The sequence below is a fragment of the Thalassophryne amazonica genome, chromosome 2 (assembly GCF_902500255.1).
Source record: "Thalassophryne amazonica chromosome 2, fThaAma1.1, whole genome shotgun sequence".
Lineage (NCBI taxonomy): Eukaryota > Metazoa > Chordata > Actinopteri > Batrachoidiformes > Batrachoididae > Thalassophryne > Thalassophryne amazonica.
The window spans coordinates 3,713,598-3,735,903 of NC_047104.1; the positions used below are offsets into that span (position 1 = coordinate 3,713,598).

At 42.9% G+C, this 22,306-nt stretch overlaps 1 protein-coding gene across 1 annotated transcript in view; it reads left to right on the forward strand.

The window, feature by feature from the left end:
- Positions 1–17,704, forward strand: part of LOC117521768 (kinesin-like protein KIF23) — a 65,637-nt gene extending 47,933 nt beyond the window's left edge. The window contains exons 19-23 of the mRNA XM_034183113.1: positions 9,485–9,718; positions 9,892–9,980; positions 12,959–13,019; positions 14,717–14,754; positions 17,412–17,704. Of these exons, the coding sequence (XP_034039004.1) occupies positions 9,485–9,718; positions 9,892–9,980; positions 12,959–13,019; positions 14,717–14,754; positions 17,412–17,427 (438 nt within the window). The 3' untranslated portion in view covers positions 17,428–17,704. The remainder of the gene's footprint in view (positions 1–9,484; positions 9,719–9,891; positions 9,981–12,958; positions 13,020–14,716; positions 14,755–17,411) is intronic.
- Positions 17,705–22,306: the final 4,602 nt, after the last annotated feature.

Below are 22,306 nucleotides of genomic sequence, written 5' to 3' on the forward strand. Positions count from 1 at the left end.
TAGGTGTTGTCTGATACTTGACAATACAAAGACAGTTGCTGATGATCACTCGGTAATAAAATTGTTAAAAACAACTGATTTTAAATATATGGATTAAACATTAGGCTACAGAAATGTAGTTCACCCGGGTTCGATTCCCCTGTCACGTGACCTCCTGTGTTCTTGGACAAGACGCTTCAGCTGCATTGTTCCAGTCCGTCTTTGTTGGGGAAGCAACCTGCATCGGCCTGGCGTCCCCTCCAGAGGGAGCTGTAGATATCTGGATTAGGCTACAGAATCCAACATGAGAACATTAATAACAAATAAAATACAATCACCTTGGTCACTGTAAATTGTAACTGTGTATAGGATAAAACAAATTAGAATTTAGAAACACGGGCATGGTGCAAAAGAATTCCATTCACGATCTCTTAAAATAGAGCAGAAGACGTTCAAAGAAATCAACCCAGACAGCTTCAGTTCAGACGGGAGGACATCCCAAGCAGAGGGAGCAGAAAAGCTAAAGGCTTTCTTTCCCGGTTCAGCGCAAACGTGGAAGCAAACATGTCATTCGAGTGCAGAGCAGTTGATTACAATGTTGTCAGCATAATGATGATAGAAGACGTTTGATAGGTTTGTACACAGATCAGTAGTATAGATTGTGAACAAAATAGGTCCTAAAACTGAGCCTTGAGGAGCACCTTTTGTGACCTCATAATCTAACATGGCACATTTATCAGTCAGATTTGTGGACTCTTGGACCAGGAAATTGGGCAGCTCACTAGGAGACATAACACCAGCAGCAGATCTCACAACCTTCCAGAACTTCCTGGGATCTTTTAAATTTTCAGTGATTTTTGGATAAAATTCAGGTTTAGCCTTTTTAATTAAGATGATGTGTTTGTTGTGGAGCTGATGAAAAGTGCCAGATCTTTACTGTGTTATCCAATCAGCCTCTGTTTTAGTTCTTCATGCCTTGGACCAGGCATGGTCCTTTCCTTTTAAAAGGTTTCCAATTTCAGTGGAAAATCAAGGATTGTGAATTTACATAATGAGCATGTTATTAATTAGCCTCAAGAATTTGTCATAGAAAAACTGCCAGGTCAACTCAGTATCAGCAGGGAGAGATAATCGGTTCCACTCAATAATAGACAGATCACACAAGAAAGCCTGTCCACAAAAATGTTTAAAATCTCTTAAATGCGTGCTTTGGTTTTGGGGAGTTTGCTATTCCTGACTACTGCAATCGCACAATGGTCACTCAAATCGTTCCCAAAATTCCCGACATCAGAATACTTTTGGGGGCACCTTGTTATTATTAAATCGAGGAGCGATGATCTCAAGGGATGTTTAATGTTGGACTGTCTATTAGCTGATTTAAATTCAGTGAGTCACAGATAGATTTTAGGTTGTTTGAATCTGAGAGCAACCAATCATGGTTTAGGTCTCCCACTAGCACTAGCTCACCAGAGTTTAACCCTAAGATACAATTACTTAAAGAACTTAGAGCCTCATAGCAGGTTGAGGGGGGCCTGTAACAGCCCATGACTGTGAGGTTAAAGTGTTGGGCTTGAGACCAGAGGATCCTCGGTTCAAATCCCAGCCTGACCGCAAATTCGCTAAGGGCCCTTGGGCAAGGTCCTTAATCCCCTAGTTGCCCCGGTGTGTAGTGAGTACTTTTTATGGCAGCACCCTCACATCGGGATGAATGTGAGGCATTATTGCAAAGCGCTTTGTCTGATGCAGATGGAAAAGCGCTATATAAATGCAGCCCATTTACCATTTACAAGAATATCAGGTTCCGTTGTTTGGACCCAGAGTCTACTCGGTTTTAGGAAGCAGGCTCCTGACATTTAAATGTAAGAGGCCAAAGCCTGATCTGGCTCCGGAACTATCAGGAGGGTTGATATTTTTCAGAGGGTGAGGGATCTGGATTAGGCTGAACATTGCCAGACAATAGAAAAAGGAGGATAAAAATTTCCTCTTTACATTAAAAATTGGGCCCTTATCGATACTGGAGATTTTGCTGGAGATGAGTGAGTTTTCTGTGTGTATGAAGCTGCCCTGAAAGACAGATTTACACATCAGAGAAAGAAGCTGCGCTCAGTTTAATCCGGGCAGATAGCTGGATGTGAACCACTTTATCAACAGCCGATAACGACCAGGTACAAGACCCTGAACTGGAGAAATCCAAAGACGGATTGGGGACGTGCCTCTGCACCCCACCACCATGACTCAACAGTACTGACCCACACAAAACACATGAGAATACAAGCATTAGATTCATTATTACTATTGTTCCTGCCTGCAAAATGTAAATCGAGGAAGAAGAAGGGGGGAAAAAATTAAGCAACACAAAGACATTTGGAGTGCAGCTAATGGCTGTTAGCCATGTTTTGGACTGTCCACAGTAACCAGCGGCGGACAGTGTCCCAACACCAATGGGCAGCAAAGACCAGAGGTCAATAGGTCAGCAGGGTCCAGCAGCTACAGTTAAACAGGCTTCAGCGGTAAGTGGGCCAGCAGGCCTCAACAGCTCTAACGGCAGCAGCTCCAGCTAGCAGGCTCTAGTGGCAACTGGGATAGCAGACGTCAGTGACGAGTGAGCCGGCGGAACTCTGGTAGCCAGCGTGCCGCTAGCAGGGCAACACGATGTCAGATCTCCTCTTACAGCGAAGGCCGCAGCAGTCAGCAACCACGGCAGTGGGGGTCTTTTCAGATAGCGGACCTTAGACACCAGCAGCCAAAGCTCCCAAAGGGTCCACAGACAGAAACCGAATGGTGCAGCAGGAACGACAGACAGCGGATGAGCTGGAAGCTTGCAGGCATGAGCCCAGAAGGATCCTTAACTAGCTACCTGTGGTTTGTAAAAAGATAAAAGGCTTTTAAAACAACCAGTAAAAATGTGCTGATAAATCGGTCTGGTCATAAAAAAACAAAACAAAAAACAGAATAATCCCCAGAGTTAAACCCCTAAAAACCAACTTAAAATAACCAAGAGTGCAAGTAAAACAAACGTGGACGTGTGCTTGCGGCTGTCTTTGGGGGGGTGGGGTGTCTTCCTTAAATGTGCAAAGTGTTCACGTTTTGGTCACATATTTTGCTTAATAGCAATTGGATAATTGGCAGGTTATTTATTTATTTATTTTTTACAAGGGATTTAGGCGCCTTAGATGTGCCTACAACCTCCACACAGAACATCACAGTGTGACGTGAAAATGAAACATTTCTGCAGCTCAAAGAAAAAATACACAATTTGACTGGAGCTCATCTTTACAAAAAAAAAAATTAGATGTGTAGTTGTGTGATCCAAACCTTCTGCATTCCTGGTTTTCCAGTTTCCTAGTGAAGATCAGGCACTGCCGGTCTCCTACAGCTGATCCCAGACCCCCGGCCCACGTTCAGGAATTTTCAGGATGTCTCATTGTCATGCCCACGATGCAAAATAGCCTCATGCTCGCAGGAGTGATGATCAGCACTTCTGTTCTTTTGTATTTAAAACAGGAAATATTTAATGCAGCTGTCAGAGTGGAAACATCACGGTTTTGGTTCTGCTACAAACCCAAGGAAAAGCGGCATTTATGGCTTTTAGAATGTTGAGTTTTAAGTGTTTAGTCTTTTCCAATGGTGTTGTGTAGTTTTAAAGCATCAAATGCATTTGTGTTGGTGTGAATAGAACCCCCCCCCCCCATAGTGCTGCTGTAGATGTGCTGCATTAATGTAATGCTGGTGTTTGCTTTGCTCAGATGGAATCTTAGTTCCAGTCCTGCATATGTAGCCTGCTGAGTCGTTCTGTAGTTCTGCTCACCTTTGGTTTCAGCTGTTCCATCTCTTTTCTACGTAGCACCACTTCCACACTAACCAACTCAGGCTTCATGGATCTGAAGTTATTTTTATGTCTTTAACATCTCTCTCTCTCTCTCTCTCTCTCTCTCTCTCTCTCTCTCTCTCTCTCTCTCTCTCTTTTATTTATATATATATAGATAGAGATAGAGATAGAGATTTTTTTTTTTCTTAATCTTCGGAATGGCGATAACCATTTGAAAGCACCAACAGTCACATCTCCAAGCTGTTGAGGTGTCATTCACACAGTGTAGTGGGACTTGAGCCCCACCCTGGGGGTGGACACATGGAATGTTCTGTGTCTTGGTCAATATGAGCAGCTGCCATTTTTCTCAAAGATTCTTTGAAGGGTTGATTCTGCAGCAGCAGTGCTCTTTGAAGTTCACAGTCCCTGAAGCAGCAAAATCCGTTATACAAAATCCATTACATACAGTCTTTATTACATGGAAAACCATACGAAAGTGTTGGGACTTTTGCTTTTGTCCGGTGAGTGCAAATATCCGGTTTATACAATGACTACACACACACACACACGCGCGCGTGTGTATATATCTTACACAGGTTGTTAGTGGCAAAATGATAGTTTCTTAACACACCAGCTGGTGTGACTCTCTAGGCATGATCAGTCGTGTGCTATGCTGTGCATCAACCCCTATTGATCCACAACCACCATGACAATTTTTTTTTTTTTCATTCCTGCATCCTGCTGATGCCAAGGTGAGAGTGTCCGATGCAGAGACTGCTCTGCGAAGCCTTTGCAGCCCACCTCAGTGGGTTCACAGTGGACTTTCACACATGCCCTCTACATGTCTCTACCAGGAGATATTTTGCCTTCTTACCCTCATGGACCTCCTCTGTCTTGTCTTCCTGGGGGACAGTGAGTCAGATGTTACATATACAAGACATCTCACTAGTCACACAGTTCACATCAGTTAATGGATCTGTTGACTATTACAATTCTAGCCTCTACAGTATCCTTGAGTCTCATGCACCAATCAAAACAGAACAGTTACATTTTCCAAGTCAGCCCCCTGGTACACCACAGAGCTCCGCAAAATGAAAACCGCTGGACGTGCCCTGGAGCGGAAATACACCTCCAGTGGCTTACAAGTATTCAAACAGGCCTACCGCAATCATCAAAAATCATTCACCAGAGCACTCGCCATAGCCAGGTCCCAATATTTCTCACTAAAAATCTCAAACAGCACTGGAAACTCCAAGCAGCTGTTTTCAGCAATAAATTCTCTGCTCAAATCTCCCACACACACACACACACACACACACACACACACACACACACACACACACACACACACACACACACACACACACACACACACACACACACACACACACACACACACACACACACACACACACACACAGCCCCATCTCCCTCTGACATCACTCTCTCAACTCCACTCAACAGTTTTTCTGTCTTTTCAGGCGTCACTCAGACAGAGGTGGAGAGGATCATAAAAAGCATGAGGCCATCCACCTGTTTGCTGGATCCTCTCCCCACAGCATTATTAAAATCTCACATTACAGCCATCAGTCCAGTAATCACAGCAATAATTAACCAGTCATTACACGTCGGTCAGGTTCCTCCAGCTCTCAAAACTGCTGTCATTCGCCCCCATCTGAAAAAGCCCTCACTCGACCCCGAAATCCTGGCCCACTACAGACCCATTTCAAACCTGCCGTTTCTTTCCAAAGTCCTGGAAAAAGTTGTAGCAGCCCATCTTCACATCCATAACGTGTATGAAAAATTTCAGTCCGGTTTCCGATCAGCTCACAGTACAGAGACAGCCCTGGTCCGCGTCATGAACGACTTGCTTATGACTGCGGACCAGGGCTCACCATCACTCCTCTTATTACTGGATTTATCATATGCTTTTGACACCGTGGACCACACCGTCTTACTCCATCGCCTCCAGTCTATAGTTGGACTTTCTGGGACCACACTCAACTGGTTCATGTCATACCTCACGAGCAGGACAGAGTTTGTGACCCTAGGACAGTCCAAATCATCACCTCATACAGTTAGTTGCGGAGTGCCTCAAGGGTCGGTCCTTGGGCCGACCCTTTTCACCATCTACATGCTCCCACTCGGTCAGATAATCAATAAACGCAAGGTTTCTTTTCATTGTTACGCAGACGACACACAGCTATATATAAAAATGGACCCCACTCCCACCACAGTTCTGCCATCTGCACTTCACTGTTGCCTGGAGGAGATAAGGGCATGGATGGCTGACAACTTTCTTCAACTAAACAGTAGCAAAACAGAAGCCATCCTTATTGGTACCCCTCACCAAACCCAGTCCTTCTCGAACCTAAACAGTATCTTGATCTTTGACCATAACATTTCCCTGTCCTCATCCGTTACAAACCTTGGTGTCAGATTTGATTCACATCTCACATTCGACTCTCACATCCGTCACCTCTGCAAGGTCTCTTTCCTCCACCTTAAAAATATCGCAAAACTTTGTTCTTGATCCTGTATATTGTTTGTTTTTAGTCTCTGCTCTGTAGCACTTTGAGATTCCATGGAATGTAAAGTGCGTTACAAATAAAATGTATTATTATTATTATTATTATTATTATTAGCTGTTGAACTAAATCTGGCCCGAGAGTCATCCTTGCAGGTTGATTGGAAACAAACCTGCTTCCATAGGTCAGTGTTCAGCTCCAGTTACAGGTTGTGGCTACTAGCGTAGTTGAAGCCCTTTTGTGCCCAGGTTGGAGCCAATGTTGGCTCTGTTGGATTCCATAAATAAGGCATCAGTGACTGCCTTCAGCACCTACAGATTTCATGGTGCTCCTTGTACACGCCTCCTCCCATGGTTTTTGAGGAGCAGCTCCAAGGAAACTCTGGCCAGGTCCAGTGGGCCTTCAGGGGTCTTTAGATCACAACAATGTAAAATGCATAGACTTGGAAGGACATCATACACTAAGTGGTTCAGAAACTTGACTTTAGATGGTTCTGAGTTAGTAGAAGCTCCCTGCTTGCACAGAACCGCTGTCTGACTACAGTGAACCTCTGCACGGCTCTCTGCATTGATCAGCTCGTCTCTGAACAAAGGATCTGATCACAGCTGGATGTCTGGCGCACATGGGGCCACCTCATTCTACTTTTATTAACTTTCAAGCTTTCATTGCCCAGACAAATAACGACTCTGATATGGAAGGCACATGGTAATGAGTCTAACCCTGACCCAAACTGATGATGATCGTGATGTTCAGTCGCACCAGAGATCACTGCACACACACAGTTATTTGGAAGCAAAACCTTGAATTTAGGATGCTGTGGTTGAACTTTTTGGACACACTTTCCCATTCAATTCAATGGGAAAGTGTGTCCAAACATTTGACTGGTAATGTATATATTTTGTCCGCTTTCATTGTGATGCGATATGAAAGGTGTTGGCGACCTTTGCTCTCATCTGATCTTAAACCATTTTTGCTTTACATTTCACATCCTGTCCATTCTGACCAAGCCCATTTCTGTATTAGATAACTGCTGCTCTGCATGTCAGCGCCCCCTTTCATCGTTTCCCACTAAAATCTTGCACTTTGAAAATATGTATTCCTGGAATTGTGTTTTGGACTTCTCCCAAATAAGATTCCTAAAATTACATTTCCAGCTCCCAAACAAGCAAAATATGCACTACACACTGGAGAAATGGCCGACACGATCAAAATGTATGGTTTCAGTTTTCCGTGACAGGAGTTTAAAAACAACAACAAAAAACTTAGGAGGTGCAGGTTTGTGCCACTCACATTTGTCAGACTCGATGTTTAACTTTGAAATCCTGACCTGCACTCACAAGGTCTCTGAACTCTGAACGCTCCCAGTCATTCAGGTCAGAGATATTTACACTGAACTAAAATATAAAGCCAACACTTTTGCTCCCATTTTTCATGTGCTGAACTCAAAAATCTAAAACATTTTCTATATACATAAAAGACCCGTTTCTCTCAAATATTTTTCACAAATCTGTCTAAATCTGTTAGTGAGCACTTTGCTGAGATGATCCATACCAGCTCACAATTATGGCATATCAAGATGCGGATTAGACAGCATGATTATTGCACGTGTGCCTTAGGCTAGCCACAATAAAAGGCCGCTCCGAAATGTGGACAGCTGCTGCAACAATTGGTTTGCAGAACCAAAGAATTTCTGCACAAACTGTCAGAAACCTTTTCTGGGAAGCTCATCTGCATGCTCGTTGTCCTCATCAGGGTCTCGACCTGTTTGTTGTCATAACCAATTTGAGTGGACAAATGCTCACATTCGATGGTGTCTGGCTGCTGATCAACTCTGTGAAGATAATCAAATCAATTTTATTAATATAGCGCCAAATCACAACAAACAGTTGCCCCAAGGCGCTTTATATTGTAAGGCAAAAGCCGTACAATAATTACAGAAAAACCCCAACGGTCAAAACGACCCCCTGTGAGCAAGCACTTGGCAACAGTGGGAAGGAAAAACTCCCTTTTAACAGGAAAAAACCTCCAGCAGAACCAGGCTCAGGGAGGGGCAGTCTTCTGCTGGGACTGGTTGGGGCTGAGGGAGAGAACCAGGAAAAAGACATGCTGTGGAAGAGAGCAGAGATCAGTCACTAATAATTAAATGCAGAGTGGTGCATACAGAGCAAAAAGAGGTGAATAATGTGTTGCACTGTGTGAGGCAAATGGTGGTCACACTAGATACCCCCCCCCCCCCCCATAAAGCAAAGCTGAACATTTCAGAGTGGCCTTTTATTGTGGCCAGCCTAAGGCACACCTGTGCAATAATCATGCTGTTTAATCAGCATCTTTAATCAGCATCCCATCCCACCTGTGAGGTGGGATGGGATGCTGTTACCCTTTTTTTGCCACTAGTTTATTGATTTAGCGTCACGTTCCCGCAGCGCAAAATAAAATGAGACTTTATACAAAATACCCTGATTGACTCTGTGGTCCTTAGTGTTTAATTTAGGACAAGTCACTTACCTGTGGGTTCTGAACTTGTACATGTAAGTGTTAGAAATGTAGCCAGGAAGAGTTTGTGTCCTTTGTACAAGGAGATGTGCACAGCTCAGACAGATCAGCTGCTCTCCTGGAGGATCACAGTTGATCTGTTTACTGACAACGTGCAGCTGTTTGTTTTTCATCAACTGGAATCCATTGAAAAGAAATGGAAAACATGTCTGAACTATTTCTACAGAGAAGACCATATTTTTTATTACTATTTTTTTTAATTGGACCATGTAGTAACAAATATGGCTCGAGTTGTTGTGTCACAGTTTAACACCTGAACATTCAAAGCAGGTCAAGTGAACAGTGTTCTGAAGAGCCAAGTAGGTGCAGGTTTTTCTTCCAGATGATCCCCTGCTGAGATCACTGGGTGGAAGAAAAACCTGTAGCCTTTCAGCTTTCCATGACATGTGGTTGGCCAGCCATGAATTGGGACATTGTTCATCCAACTGCAGCTGAATGTTTTGTAGTTAATGTAAAGCGTAAAGGGAAAAGTCCAATCCTGCATGTCTTCCAGCAGTACATGCATTTTCATTAACAAAACTAACGCAGTCTCTACTCACTCCCAACAATCCTGAAATGATTCCTGCTGTTGTCCCATTTGAATAACGGTTTTTCTTTCTGACGCTGGGATCTTTAGACAGCTCCACCCCTTCATCCACCTCACAGGCGCTCACATTCTGCAGGTGGGGAGAAATGGGTAGACCACAAACCTCCTTCTAATTTGGACCTAGACACTGTCATGCAGCCAATCATACCCAATGCAGTCAAGGTGTCCACCCCCAGCGAGAAAGCTTTGTCTAAATGCAGCAAGTATGTGCTTAGGCACCAAGAGCTCGCATCTGATGGGGAGATTGAGACCAAACTGATCAAGGTAAAGATGACACCATGACTTCACCTCAAACCATTCAGCTCTTTACAATCTTGCATGAATTCTTGCATTAATGATTTTATTTGCATCATGATTGTTGGTGGTGGTATTTTTTTTTTTTTGTTTTATGTGTTACGCTCTTCTTCTTTGGACATTTGTTTCTTTTCTGTCCTCAGGGAAACGTTTTCAGAACCAGAGGAGGTGGTCAAGCCGTGCAGTTTACAGACATTGAGACTCTCAAACAGGAGTGTCCAAATGCACCAAGGTATCTACCCCAAATACCACCAAAAAAAAAAACATATTATCTGATGCTTCTCCAACAAAGGGGCTGTTTCTTAACTTGTGGGTGGAACTTTTTTAGGAGACTGGTGAGGGAAGCTATCAAGACATCAGGACAGTTCCAGGCTTGCTTGTGATTCTGTTGTATCACCAGTTCTACAGCTTCATGGGGGGGGGGGAGGGGGGGTGCAGAAAAGGGTTATCATACAGGAAGGCAAGAATAAGATGTCAGCTTCAGCCTCCCATGTGACTTTGTGAAACTGTATCTGAAGTTCTAGATTCTTCTCTGTTCCACTCCGCTATGACGCTGTGTCACTGCTGTACTGTCTGTCCCTCATTTTTCAACCACAAATCAGACAAGAAAACATGTTTCATACATTTACTTTGACTTTTATTTCATCGCAGACAGTAATGAATAAAGGATACAGTAGTGTTCAGAATAATAGTAGTGCTATGTGACTAAAAAGATTAATCCAGGTTTTGAGTATATTTCTTATTGTTACATGGGAAACAAGGTACCAGTAGATTCTCACAAATCCAACAAGACCAAGCGTTCATGATATGCACACTCTTTAGGCTATGAAATTGGGCTATTAGTAAAAAAAAGTAGAAAAGGGGTGTTCACAATAATAGTAGCATCTGCTGTTGACGCTACAAACTCAAAACTATTATGTTCAAACAGCTTTTTTATCAATCCTGTGAATCACTAAACTAGTATTTAGTTGTATAACCACAGTTTTTCATGATTTCTTCACATCTGTGAGGCATTAATTTTGTTGGTTTGGAACCAAGATTTTGCTGGTTTACTAGTGTGCTTGGGGTCATTGTCTTGTTGAAACACCCATTTCAAGGGCATGACCTCTTCAGCATAAGGCAACATGACCTCTTCAAGTATTTTGACATATCCAAACTGATCCATGATACCTGGTATGTGATATATAGGCCCAACACCATAGTAGGAGAAACATGCCCATATCATGATGCTTGCACCACCATGCTTCACTGTCTTCACTGTGAACTGTGGCTTGAATTCAGAGTTTGGGGGTCGTCTCACAAACTGTCTGCGGCCCTTGGACCCAAAAAGAACAATTTTACTCTCATCAATCCACAAAATATTCCTCCATTTCTCTTTAGGCCAGTTGATGTGTTCTTTGGCAAATTGTAACCTCTTCTGCACATGTCTTTTATTTAACAGAGGGACTTTGCGGGGGATTCTTGCAAATAAATTAGCTTCACACAGGCGTCTTCTAACTGTCACAGTACTTACAGGTAACTCCAGACTGTCTTTGATCATCCTGGAGCTGATCAGTGGGTGAGCCTTTGCCATTCTGGTTATTCTTCTATCCATTTTGATGGTTGTTTTCCGTTTTCTTCCATGCGTCTCTGGTTTTTTTGTCCATTTTAAAGCATTGGAGATCATTGTAGATGAACAGCCTATAATTTTTTGCACCTGCGTATACGTTTTCCCCTCTCCAATTAACTTTTTAATCAAACTACGCTGTTCTTCTGAACAATGTCTTGAACGTCCCATTTTCCTCAGGCTTTCAAAGAGAAAAGCATGTTCAACAGGTGCTGGCTTCATCCTTAAATAGGGGACACCTGATTCACACCTGTTTGTTCCACAAAATTGACAAACTCACTGACTGAATGCCACACTACTATTATTGCGAACACCCCCTTTTCTACTTTTTTTTTTACTAATAGCCCAATTTCATAGCCTTAAGAGTGTGCATATCATGAATGCTTGGTCTTGTTGGATTTGTGAGAATCTACTGAATCTACTGGTACCTTGTTTCCCATGTAACAATAAGAAATATACTCAAAACCTGGATTAATCTTTTTAGTCACATAGCACTACTATTATTCTGAACACTACTGTATTTTGTTTGGTCACCTTCATTTAGTTGAATATTCATCCATCCCTGCGCCACATTCCAGAATGAGTTGTGTTGCTCAAACATTTCCTACTTTGTGATGTTGTCATTCTTTCTCACATCACGTAAGATGTTTGTTGTTGTTGAGGACAACAAGCAATGAGGCATTTCAGGTGTTATTTTGTCAATCTTTGGCTTTTGGACTTGTTGCTGATAACAATCTGGATGATCCCTTTCAACTTTGGTCCATGTCTTCACAAAAACAAACACACAAAAACACAGGATCTGGAATACTGATTATCTTGAACACAGTGCATATTTTCACGGTTTGGGTGAACCCAGATGCCTCTGAGTCCAGAGAACTTGATGTCAATATCAGGCTTCTTTTTTGCACCACAAAGTAAATCTGTCAATGTAACGCTGTATTGCAGCACTTGACAAAGGTTTACCAAAGTAATGCTTTGCCTGTTTGGTTATATCAGCTATTGATGAGTGACTGTTCTTGATGGAGGGCTGTCTGAGGGATTGGAGATCACAAACATTTATCTTAGGTTTTTTTTTTTTTTTTTGTCCTTGCACTGAAATTCCTCCAGATTCCATGACACGTTTAATGATGTCACACACTGTAGTGGGAGAAATATACAAATCCCTTCCAAGCTTTCATTGATTGAGGAGCATCGTTTTAAAACACTTCAATCATTTTCTCAAGCATTTGCTGACAAGCTGGAGATCTTCTGTCCATTGTTGCTCCTCAAACACTCATGCTTTTGTGGAAACTACTTGTGTACCAAATTGTGATTAAAGCTGTCTGTTTAAAATCACATTGTATAATTTTTTTACATCATTACTAGACCCAAGTTGCCCCCCGACCCAACTTTAGTTTTTGGGGTTTTTTTGGGTTAAAGGGATTCATTTCATTCACAGCACCTAACTGTCTCAACCCTACATACGGAAAGTCAACACTCAAACAAAACTATATCCTAATAACATAGACTTTGAGAAAACATTATCAGATAATTGTGGTTGATTCTCATTATATTCATTGTGCATCTCACTGGAAAAAGCTGAAAAAGATCTGTTTTTGTTTCAGTCGCAAGAGGCGATCTGGGTCTGGAGAAAATCCGGCTCAGGTGGATGATGCAGAAAATACAGTAAGTTACCATAGAAACACTTTTCGCAGCTTTTGTTGAAGCAGTTTGTTGCATTAAAATAGCACAAATACCAAATAATATCCGTTATTATGTGACTGCGACACTATGCGCGCTCTGATTGGCTGATTGCTGGTTGGATATTTTCCCATTTCGGACCGGTTTCCGTGACAGTCGGTCTGCAACACATATTTTTGCTACAAACCAGGAAGCTAAAAACACAATCAGAAAAACCAAGTCGGACATGAATAAATACCTAAACAGCATCAGAAAAAAACACACAGATTGAAAGTTTACCAGCTAACGAGCGGAACATCTGTGAGCAAGTTCTTCATGGAGGTGAAGAAAGTGAACGAGCTCAACACCGTCAGCAGCTTATTCAGGCGATCCTGTAAGTTTGCGTGTCTACATCTACAATGGCTGTATAATAAACAAATGATTAGCCTCGTGTGCTCGGTCTCTACAGGGTATTAGACCTCGGTGTTTTTCACACGGACCGATTGTCAGTGAGGTCCGTGTGAAAAACACTTCGGTCTGCTATTTCCCTGTACGGGCTTCACACTCTGTTAATAATCCTTTCATATTTTTCTATTAATATCTTGGCTCATGCTGTTGGTTGGGCTGCCACAAACTATTATTTTGATAATCGACTCGTCACCGATTATTTTTCTGATTAGTCGACTAATCGCATCGTACGTGAATTGCGGCTTATTGCACCAGTGTGCAGCTGTTGTTTTTGAATGTTGCTATTGTTTATTATATCATTTAATGAATGATTTATTTTACTATGTGTTATTGTTGGCAATGTTGATTTAATACATTCATGCCAATAAAGCAAATTGAAATTGAGAGAGAGTGAGAGACCTTGACTTTGACCTTCTCAAAGGTTGTATCATGTTTCTTTTCCGATGTTGTGGTGAAGTGAGTTTGGTCTCATGTCAGTCACCAACATGTTGAAGTTTGCTTGCTGAAGTGTGCATGTTGTTGTCTTGGTAACAAAGTCGTCCATTCAAGAGAAACGTATATGTTTAGCTCATAGCATCATAAAATATTAGCGTTATCACATTTCCTATTCAAACATGACATCACTCTTATAACGTTCCAGTAAACACATAGCATATTGTGTGCTAAGACATCATTAATGTTAACGTTTACAGCTATCAAGTAGCTCACTTTTGATGTTAATGTTAGCAACTAACTAGCCAATGACGACTGTCCCTTTTCATCAGAATCAGTCACAATGTGTTTCCGTCTCAGATGCTGCTGCATCACCGTTGTGCTGCCGTTTAAGGCAAGTTCTGCCTTGCAGATTTTGCATTGCCCATTTTTCTCTTTGATTTGGTTAAAATGCTCCCAAACGTTTGAGCTCCATTGCCAGCTAGCCATGGTATTGTTTGGGCATAACTTTGACCCCGACTATCACTGCTGCACCTGTGTGTCAAAGACAGGGAGGCAGCGGAAGATACAGCAGCAGCTTTGAGAGAAAAACAAAGCTTAAAAAAATAAACGATGACGTCGATTATTAAGTTAGTCGCCAATGATTTTGATAGTTGACTAGTCACTAATTGTGACTAGTCAACTAATCTTGGCAGCCCTAGTTGTTGGCTTAACATTATTTGTTTTTTCAATAAATGAAAAAGCTTAATATTTTGTGTAGTAGGACTACACACAATTAACACATCAATCCTTTTACTCAACAGGATCCATTGACGAACCGTTTAGCCAACAGGTATCAAAAGTAAGTAAGAACGAGGCATAAGTGATGTCCATCAGTATTATAACACTGACACATTTGCTTCTTATTTTAGCTACAACATCATATTTAGTTGAAAGCAAATCATTAATATGAGCTTAAAGTGCAGACTTTAGTTTTGAAGTACAGTTGGCTGCTGGATCAATAATGTCCAGCTGTGTTTTATTGTCTCGTTGGTTCATAAATAAGCAGATATGAAGTTTGGAGATGATTTCAAGAAGAGAATTACACAGAGGTCAAACTTTAAAAATGCTCCAATCACGTTGAAAACTATATCACATTACTTGTCTGATCATAACAATTCCAAAAAAGTATAGTTTGGACAATCTATGATTGAATGTTCTGAAGTTATGGAGTAAAAACAGCAAAAATAGTGAGAAAAGGTCAGTTTCAGTTTGTACAGGGGTCAAAAGTTAAAGTTGTTCCAATATCAGTAAACAATTATGCAAATTATTGGTTAAAATGAAAGGATTAATAAATGGAATAGTTTTGACTGTGTTGAATGTTTGGTCTCCAAAGTAAAGGTCAAACAAGGTTGACGTCCATTGGATTCTATGACATGTGACATATGTTACCCTGTAACGTGCAGTGGTGGGCACACTTCCGATAATCCGATAACAGATAATTATCGAAGATAATGTTTTCATTATCGGATTATCTTTTTAGATTACTTTAAAAACCATTATCAGGCCAATTATCTTCCGATTAATTTTTGTCCGGTAACTTTTAGACCGATAAACAAAGCTGAACAGCCACAAGCATTTTTAAAATTTAAAATCAGTTCAGCACCTACCTGTTAAAAGTTTTGTAACAGATGGACAGTTATACCCTCTGCTAACAGAAGAGAGCTGCTTCTATGAAAAGCGTCTCTATCCTCTTCAGACAAAGGCGAAATGGCCAAAAAAAAAAAAAATCCTTTCCTTTAACACCATACCGATATGCCGGCAATATCACCTAAGTCATCCAGAGGCATACATTTTTAACCTATGGTTCAAATTTTAACCAGACTAATTTTGGACAAGTTATTTAAAATTACTCTCATGTCTGAAGTTTTACAAAGTGAAAATATCAGATATATGTTTTAGTTTTAAAGTAATGTGCTACTTTTTAAGGTTTTGTGAGCACATGCTGTGCCCAGCAGTGCATTATGGGTAGGATGATGTAATCTCAGTACGATCACGACAGGACAATTGCATTTCAGACACTCTGTTCAGGCTCCACGGACAACAGCATTAAACTCTAGTGCCTAAAACTCTCATGAATGTATTGTCTGGGTTTATAGACGTTATTGTATTTGCGTTTGTTAAATTCCACGCATTTTAAATGTAGCAGACAGGGATTATCTGGAATTTTGTTTTCAAGGCCTCTACTGCCATCTCCTGGCCAGTAGTGTTCATGGCAGTATTCGCCCTAAGTACTAAGCGTCTGAGCACCAAATCAACTTTTTGGCTTTGCAAATGGCTTTTTTTTTTTTTTTACAAATGAAGTTTCAAAACAAAACAAAACAACAGCAAAAAAATAAAAAAAATAAAATAACATTACAAGACAGCTCTGCGGTGTTTGCACAGGCACAGTGCGAGCGGTTTGATGCTTGTAGCTCTTCAGCAGCAGGATACCCTCACGACGGCCGACCAGAATAATATCAGGTTTGATTTTCATTGGACCATACGATCGGCGATCAGGAGGTGGTCCTGAGATGTTAAACGCAGCTTATCCATGTACACTACACGATGCAGGACGCGCGATTAACCTGAAACTCAGTCCAAAAAATTCCTGCATGAAAAATCATCTCGCACAGTGTTTTACAACATCATAAAATGTGCGCACATTCTCTCCACATGCAAAACATTTTGCTATGACACTTCCAGGGCTCCGTAAAAATGCCTGTTTTTACAAATAAAAAGTGGAATATTTTACAAAAGCACATTTATCTGTAAACACCAACACACGACAGACGTCACATTAACGTGTTGGTTTACATAATGAACGACTGAACCAATCAGTGTTTAGCAGAGGCACTTTTACCCAGAATCCTTTGCGATCTGTCTGTGTTTGTTACAGAACCTCAGAATTAGTGCATTATTCAACATTAAAAGATATATGATATATTTTAACTTTGTACAAATGACAGAATTGACATTAATGGAGTTATTCTATCGGTATTAATGTTATTTATAAATCAAAACCATAAGTCAGCATGACTTTATTTTTCAAGACCTCCGCCTGACTGGAGCGTTGTGATTGATAGAGAGTTGGCTTTCTGGCTGCTCTGAGTGCCTCTGTGCTGGGAGCTCTGTAGTAAACAAGTGCTTCCAGCAGGTGGCCTCTGGACCAGAGGGTCCTCAGTTACAGTTCATCTTTGACCTTGGTCTGACTTACAGGGAGAAGTGATGTCACGATCATTGGTTCAAATCCCTGTTAGACTGAGAAATTGCCAAGGGTTCTTGGACAATGTCCTTCATCCCCAAGTTGGTGTAAGTGAGAGAGAGAGGCTGCACTTTGTGTTCATATTCCTGGTTTACTGTGGAGCTGAATAATGCTGGTGACTTCGTCACTCTGTCAGCAGGCAGGAAACTATGGAGCTGCTTTTTTCATTGGACTTATTGTGGTTATTACTCCATGTTGACTCTTTTGTTTTCCAGACGCAGGAAGCCGTAACCTGCAGACGAGTTCTTTGCAGCAGTCACAAGTTGCCAAGAAAACCTATGCATTTATTTTCCTGAGCATCAGACTTTTTATATACTGTATGCATTCTATTGAAATTTAGAAGAGCATTTATCATGTCAAATTTATATCAATCGATCCTTCTAACATTGTAATTAGTTTCCTAAATTGGTTACTTTCCCACAGATGTATTACTTCTGAAAGCATTCAATGAACACATGAGAGAAATCCAAGAACATTAGCAGTTTATACATTTGCTTTTTTTTTTTTTTTTTTTACTGCTTGATATTTGCATTGATTATACTTTTTTCCCTTTGTTGGTTTGTTTTTGCAGATTGCAAATAAAAATAGTTTGTTGAAAAGATTTACTAAAATGAGCATAAGAAGTTTAAGTATTGCGCGGTTGAGTGTGTTTTGTGTAAACGGCGTGGTGATCTGTATTTATTCAGGCCGTGCTGAGGAACATGTGGCATTAAACACAGTCAGATACAGGTTTGTCTTCACGAGTCTTTAATCCACTGCTGGGGACGGATCAGTTTCCATATCAGAAGCTGCAGGCGGTTTGATAGCGGTGTCGATGGGGACGTGACCCCCCGGTTCTGTGACCGTGGTCTTGCTGTGTGTCTCAGCAGCGTGTATACGTGAACAGGACGTGTGTGCTGTGTGGGAGCTGATCACAGACTTTTAGAGCTACACGTGTGCAGTATGTTGATCTGGATCAGACTTGTGTTTGATGCCCAGTTTTTGAAGAACTTTTCTGCCTGTTGTAGATCTATTGAACTTGACCAGGATGTAACATTTTCACCAATTTGCAGACAAGTTCTCACAACATTCCCTTAAATCTCCTCTATTGCCCCCCCCCCCCCCCCCCCCCCCCCCCCCCCCCCATCTTGGAAAATCCATCCATCCGTCCATTTTCTTCCGCTTTATCCGGAGTCGGGTCACGGGGGCAGAAGCTCAAGCAAAGCCGCCCAGACCTCCCGATCCACACTCTGTTCATTATTGAAGTACAGTCCTGTGGTGCTAAATACTTTTTAAAATGATTTGATTCATATTTTCTCCAGATGTAACATCAAGAATCTGTCCTTTGATCCATCCCATTTTCTGTTTCATGAAAATGATAGTTTTTAGAACGTCAGACATGTTGGACAGTGTGTCTCATGGCCATGTTCTCGGTCTGTTTGATAACTTCATGTCTCCTCTGGGACACCATGATGTATACTGTTCCTTTGCTTGCCACGCTACACAGACAAAACACAGTTTTACTTTTACACATACTGTTTCAGATAATACCACGTGAGCAGTCACTGCATATCAATGTCAAATGCACCATTTTTCAACCAATCACATAACTTTACTGATCCACGCTGAGGGCAACGGCCCGCCCATCTGAGAGTGGAGTCGAGGGCTTGCAAGCTGCCCGCACACTCTGTTCAGTGAAGGCATCATCTTTGAATACAGCGTCTAAAATTGAAGTCTGTTTCCTGTCAGTCTTCTGAGTTCTCTCCCCACATTAAACTACCGGGGAAATTTTTGAAACCCCCTACAAACCCAAACCATAATTTGTCAAAACCAGCTTTTCTTGATAACAAATCAACATTATGACCTCCTTAATATGGAAATGTTTATAAAGATGTACTAACTCTCACAGTGTAATAGCTAAAAATACAAGTCTTTTACATTTTACAATAAACACATTACATTACAATAAAGACTTTTACATTTCCCAAACAAATTAATGCTCATCTATTATTATTCATTCATTCTATCTTTGATTTTTCTGCTGCTTATTCAAGTCCAGGTCACAGTGGCAGCTCCCCCCACACTTCCCTATCTTAGCCAAGTCCTCTAACTGATCCTGGGGATGCTACGGTGGTCCCAAACCAGCGCTGTCATATTGTCTCTGCAGTGTATCCTTGGTCTTCCCTGGATCCTTCCAGCAGTTGGAGTCCCAGGAAGACCTCCACCAGGTGGCATCCTCACCACATGTTCAAACCACCTAAGCTGGCTCCTTTTCATGTGAAGGAGCAGCGGCTTCATTTAGTTTCCCTCCTGAAAGTTCAATTTTCTCCCTGTCTGTGAGTGTAAGTCCAGATACCCGACAGAGGAATCTCATTTCCACCACTTGTATCCAACCTTGTTCTTTTGGTCCCTACCCAGGCGGACCTGTTCTTATGCCGTTTCCAATCCCACAAAACACTGGTTGGACATACACCCACGTCTCCCTCTCATATCCATGGTGGGCTTGTCCACTGTTCCACAACTGGGATGGAACCAGCACTGCTGCTCCTGACTCTGAGGACCCTTTAGAGGTTTTTTGGAGTGGAGGGTATGTGGGGCAGTTGATGCATTCTGGGGAATATGTTGGTGTTCACCTGGAGGAGCTGGCGGCTGCGGCTGTGGAGAGGAACATTTTGTCTGTCTTATTTAACCTGCTGACACCTTCTTCTGGCTCTGGATTAATGTTAGGAAACCAGTATGATCCTTCTGCCTGTTTTTGGTTGGAGGCAATTCATTGATCTGTCAGTGCATCAGTCCACAGACGGGTTACATGTTTGCATACAAGACATCACATAGGACACATAATCCAGTGTTTACTGGAATTAACAGTCAAGTGGTGATTGTTTGCAGTGTGACCAGCAGGTGGCAGGAAAGCTCTTTGGATGTACATTTTTCACTCCATGTTCTTCAGATTCTCTGAGGCTTGTTTTCTGTCTTGGTTGGAAAGTAATGAACACACTCAGTGTTCAGTGGGTGTAGGACCAAACCCCCCGGGGACAAAACCCGCTCAAAGATATATAAGACAAGATACTCTTAGTGGAGAAAAAACAAACAGACAGCAGCATTATTTTCATGTAGCTTTATTAAAATATAACAGCACCTCATACAATATTTCATAAAAAAGGCCGGACCTCGATCTGGTTTATGGATGGAACATAAACAGTTGCAAATACAATGATCCTGTTCACTGATGAAGCATCGTCATAAATGAGGAATATCCATGGAACTCCATATAACTGTTTGGCATTTGACAGTTAAGAACCCCCTTCAACATGTTTCACCTATTATTTTAAGGAACACAACATGCCAAAACTCTGCTGAGTAAAACTTCATATGAACCAGGGGGGTTTGTCCTAGAATGCACTTTTACTAGGGCATTTTGTCCGTACCCCGTGTTCAGCAGAATTCTACAGTTTGTTGTGTGGGCCGCCGAAGAGGAGGTACTGCTGGCCCACCACCACCAGGGGGCGCCCTGTCTGGAGTGCGGGCTCCAGGCACCAGAGGGCGCTGTCGCCTCACAGGAGCAGCCAGGGTGACAGCTGTCACCCATCACCTGAGACGAGACAGCTGATATCAATCAACAGGGAGGTATATCAGCAGGACGGCATCTCCACCTCATTGCCGAGATATCGCTTTACCAAGGAGGTAACGTATCCAGCCGATTATATCAACCTTAATTACCTTTTGCCTTTATACAGAGAGAGAGAAGAGCAGCAGGAAACAGTATTTGGATAAGTACTCACACTCCTGCACTTTAGTGTTTTCCTGACAAGAGGTGGAGGTGGTGTTCCACCCTGTGTGTTGCTGGGTGCAGCCGCACCCACACCTGAATGTTTCTGTTCCTTGCCAGCAGTACCGGATCCGAGGAGCGGAGGCAGTGGCCACCTGGGGTTCGGGACTTGGCGGCTCCAGTATCCCCGGGGTTCGGTGGCAGAGGAAATCGGGTGGTTCCGGTTCGACTCGGACAGACGTCTCCTATCGTCGAGCCTGCCCACACGACACCTTTGGAATTCGGTTACTGCTGTATTTGTAATCTGTTGTGTTTGTTGTGTGAATTCACAACAGTAAAACTTTGTGATTTGACTTTCTCCATTGTCCGTTCATTTGCGCCCCCTGTTGTGGGTCCGTGTTCCTACACTTTCCCAACAGGATATCTCGGCCAACGTCATGGATCCCGAGGGGCGTCAACCGGCTGTTGAACGGCCAATGGAAGAACAGGACGCGCAGGCGTCCGCAGGAGGGGCAATCGGTGAGTTGCAGCGGATCCTCTCCGCTTTCATGACTCGGTTAGATTTGATGACCGAGCAGAACGTCCTCCTGAACCGCAGGGTGGAGGCTCTCGCCGCGCAGGTGGAAGCGCGCCCCCCCGGGCGCCGCTGCGGCTCTCCCTCCCGTAGACCCTGTGCATAACATTGACGTTCCACTGGTCGTTCAACGACCCCTCCCACCTTCCCCGGAAGCATACATAAGCCCCCCAGAGCCGTACGGAGGCTGTGTGGAGACGTGCGCGGATTTCCTTATGCAGTGTTCGCTCGTCTTCGCACAGCGTCCAGTTATGTACGCGACTGATGCTAGCAAGGTAGCTTATGTAATAAACCTGCTTCGCGGCGAGGCACGCGCTTGGGCTACAGCGCTCTGGGAGCAAAAGTCACGGCTCCTTCAGACATATGATGGGTTTGTGAGGGAGTTCAGAACCGTGTTCGATCACCCCAATAGAGGAGAAACCGCTTCAACTGTGCTACTGTCGATGAGACAGGGGCGTCGGCGCGCAGCTGCCTATGCAGTCGACTTCCGCATCGCGGCTGCGAGGTCCGGCTGGAATAGCACTGCCGTCCGCGCCGCCTTTGTAAACGGACTGTCATTGGTTCTTAAGGAGCACCTGGTGGCTAAGGACGAACCGCGGGATTTAGACGGGCTCATCGATCTTGTCATACGATTAGACAACCGGTTAGAAGAACGTCGGCGGGAACGAGACGAAGGGCGTGGCCGGGCACGCGCCGTCCCTCTCCCTTCCGGATCCGACCGCGCTCCGCCTTCCCCACGCTCCACGGCCCCTGCGCTCCGTGGGTCTACAGCTCCCCCTGCTGACGAA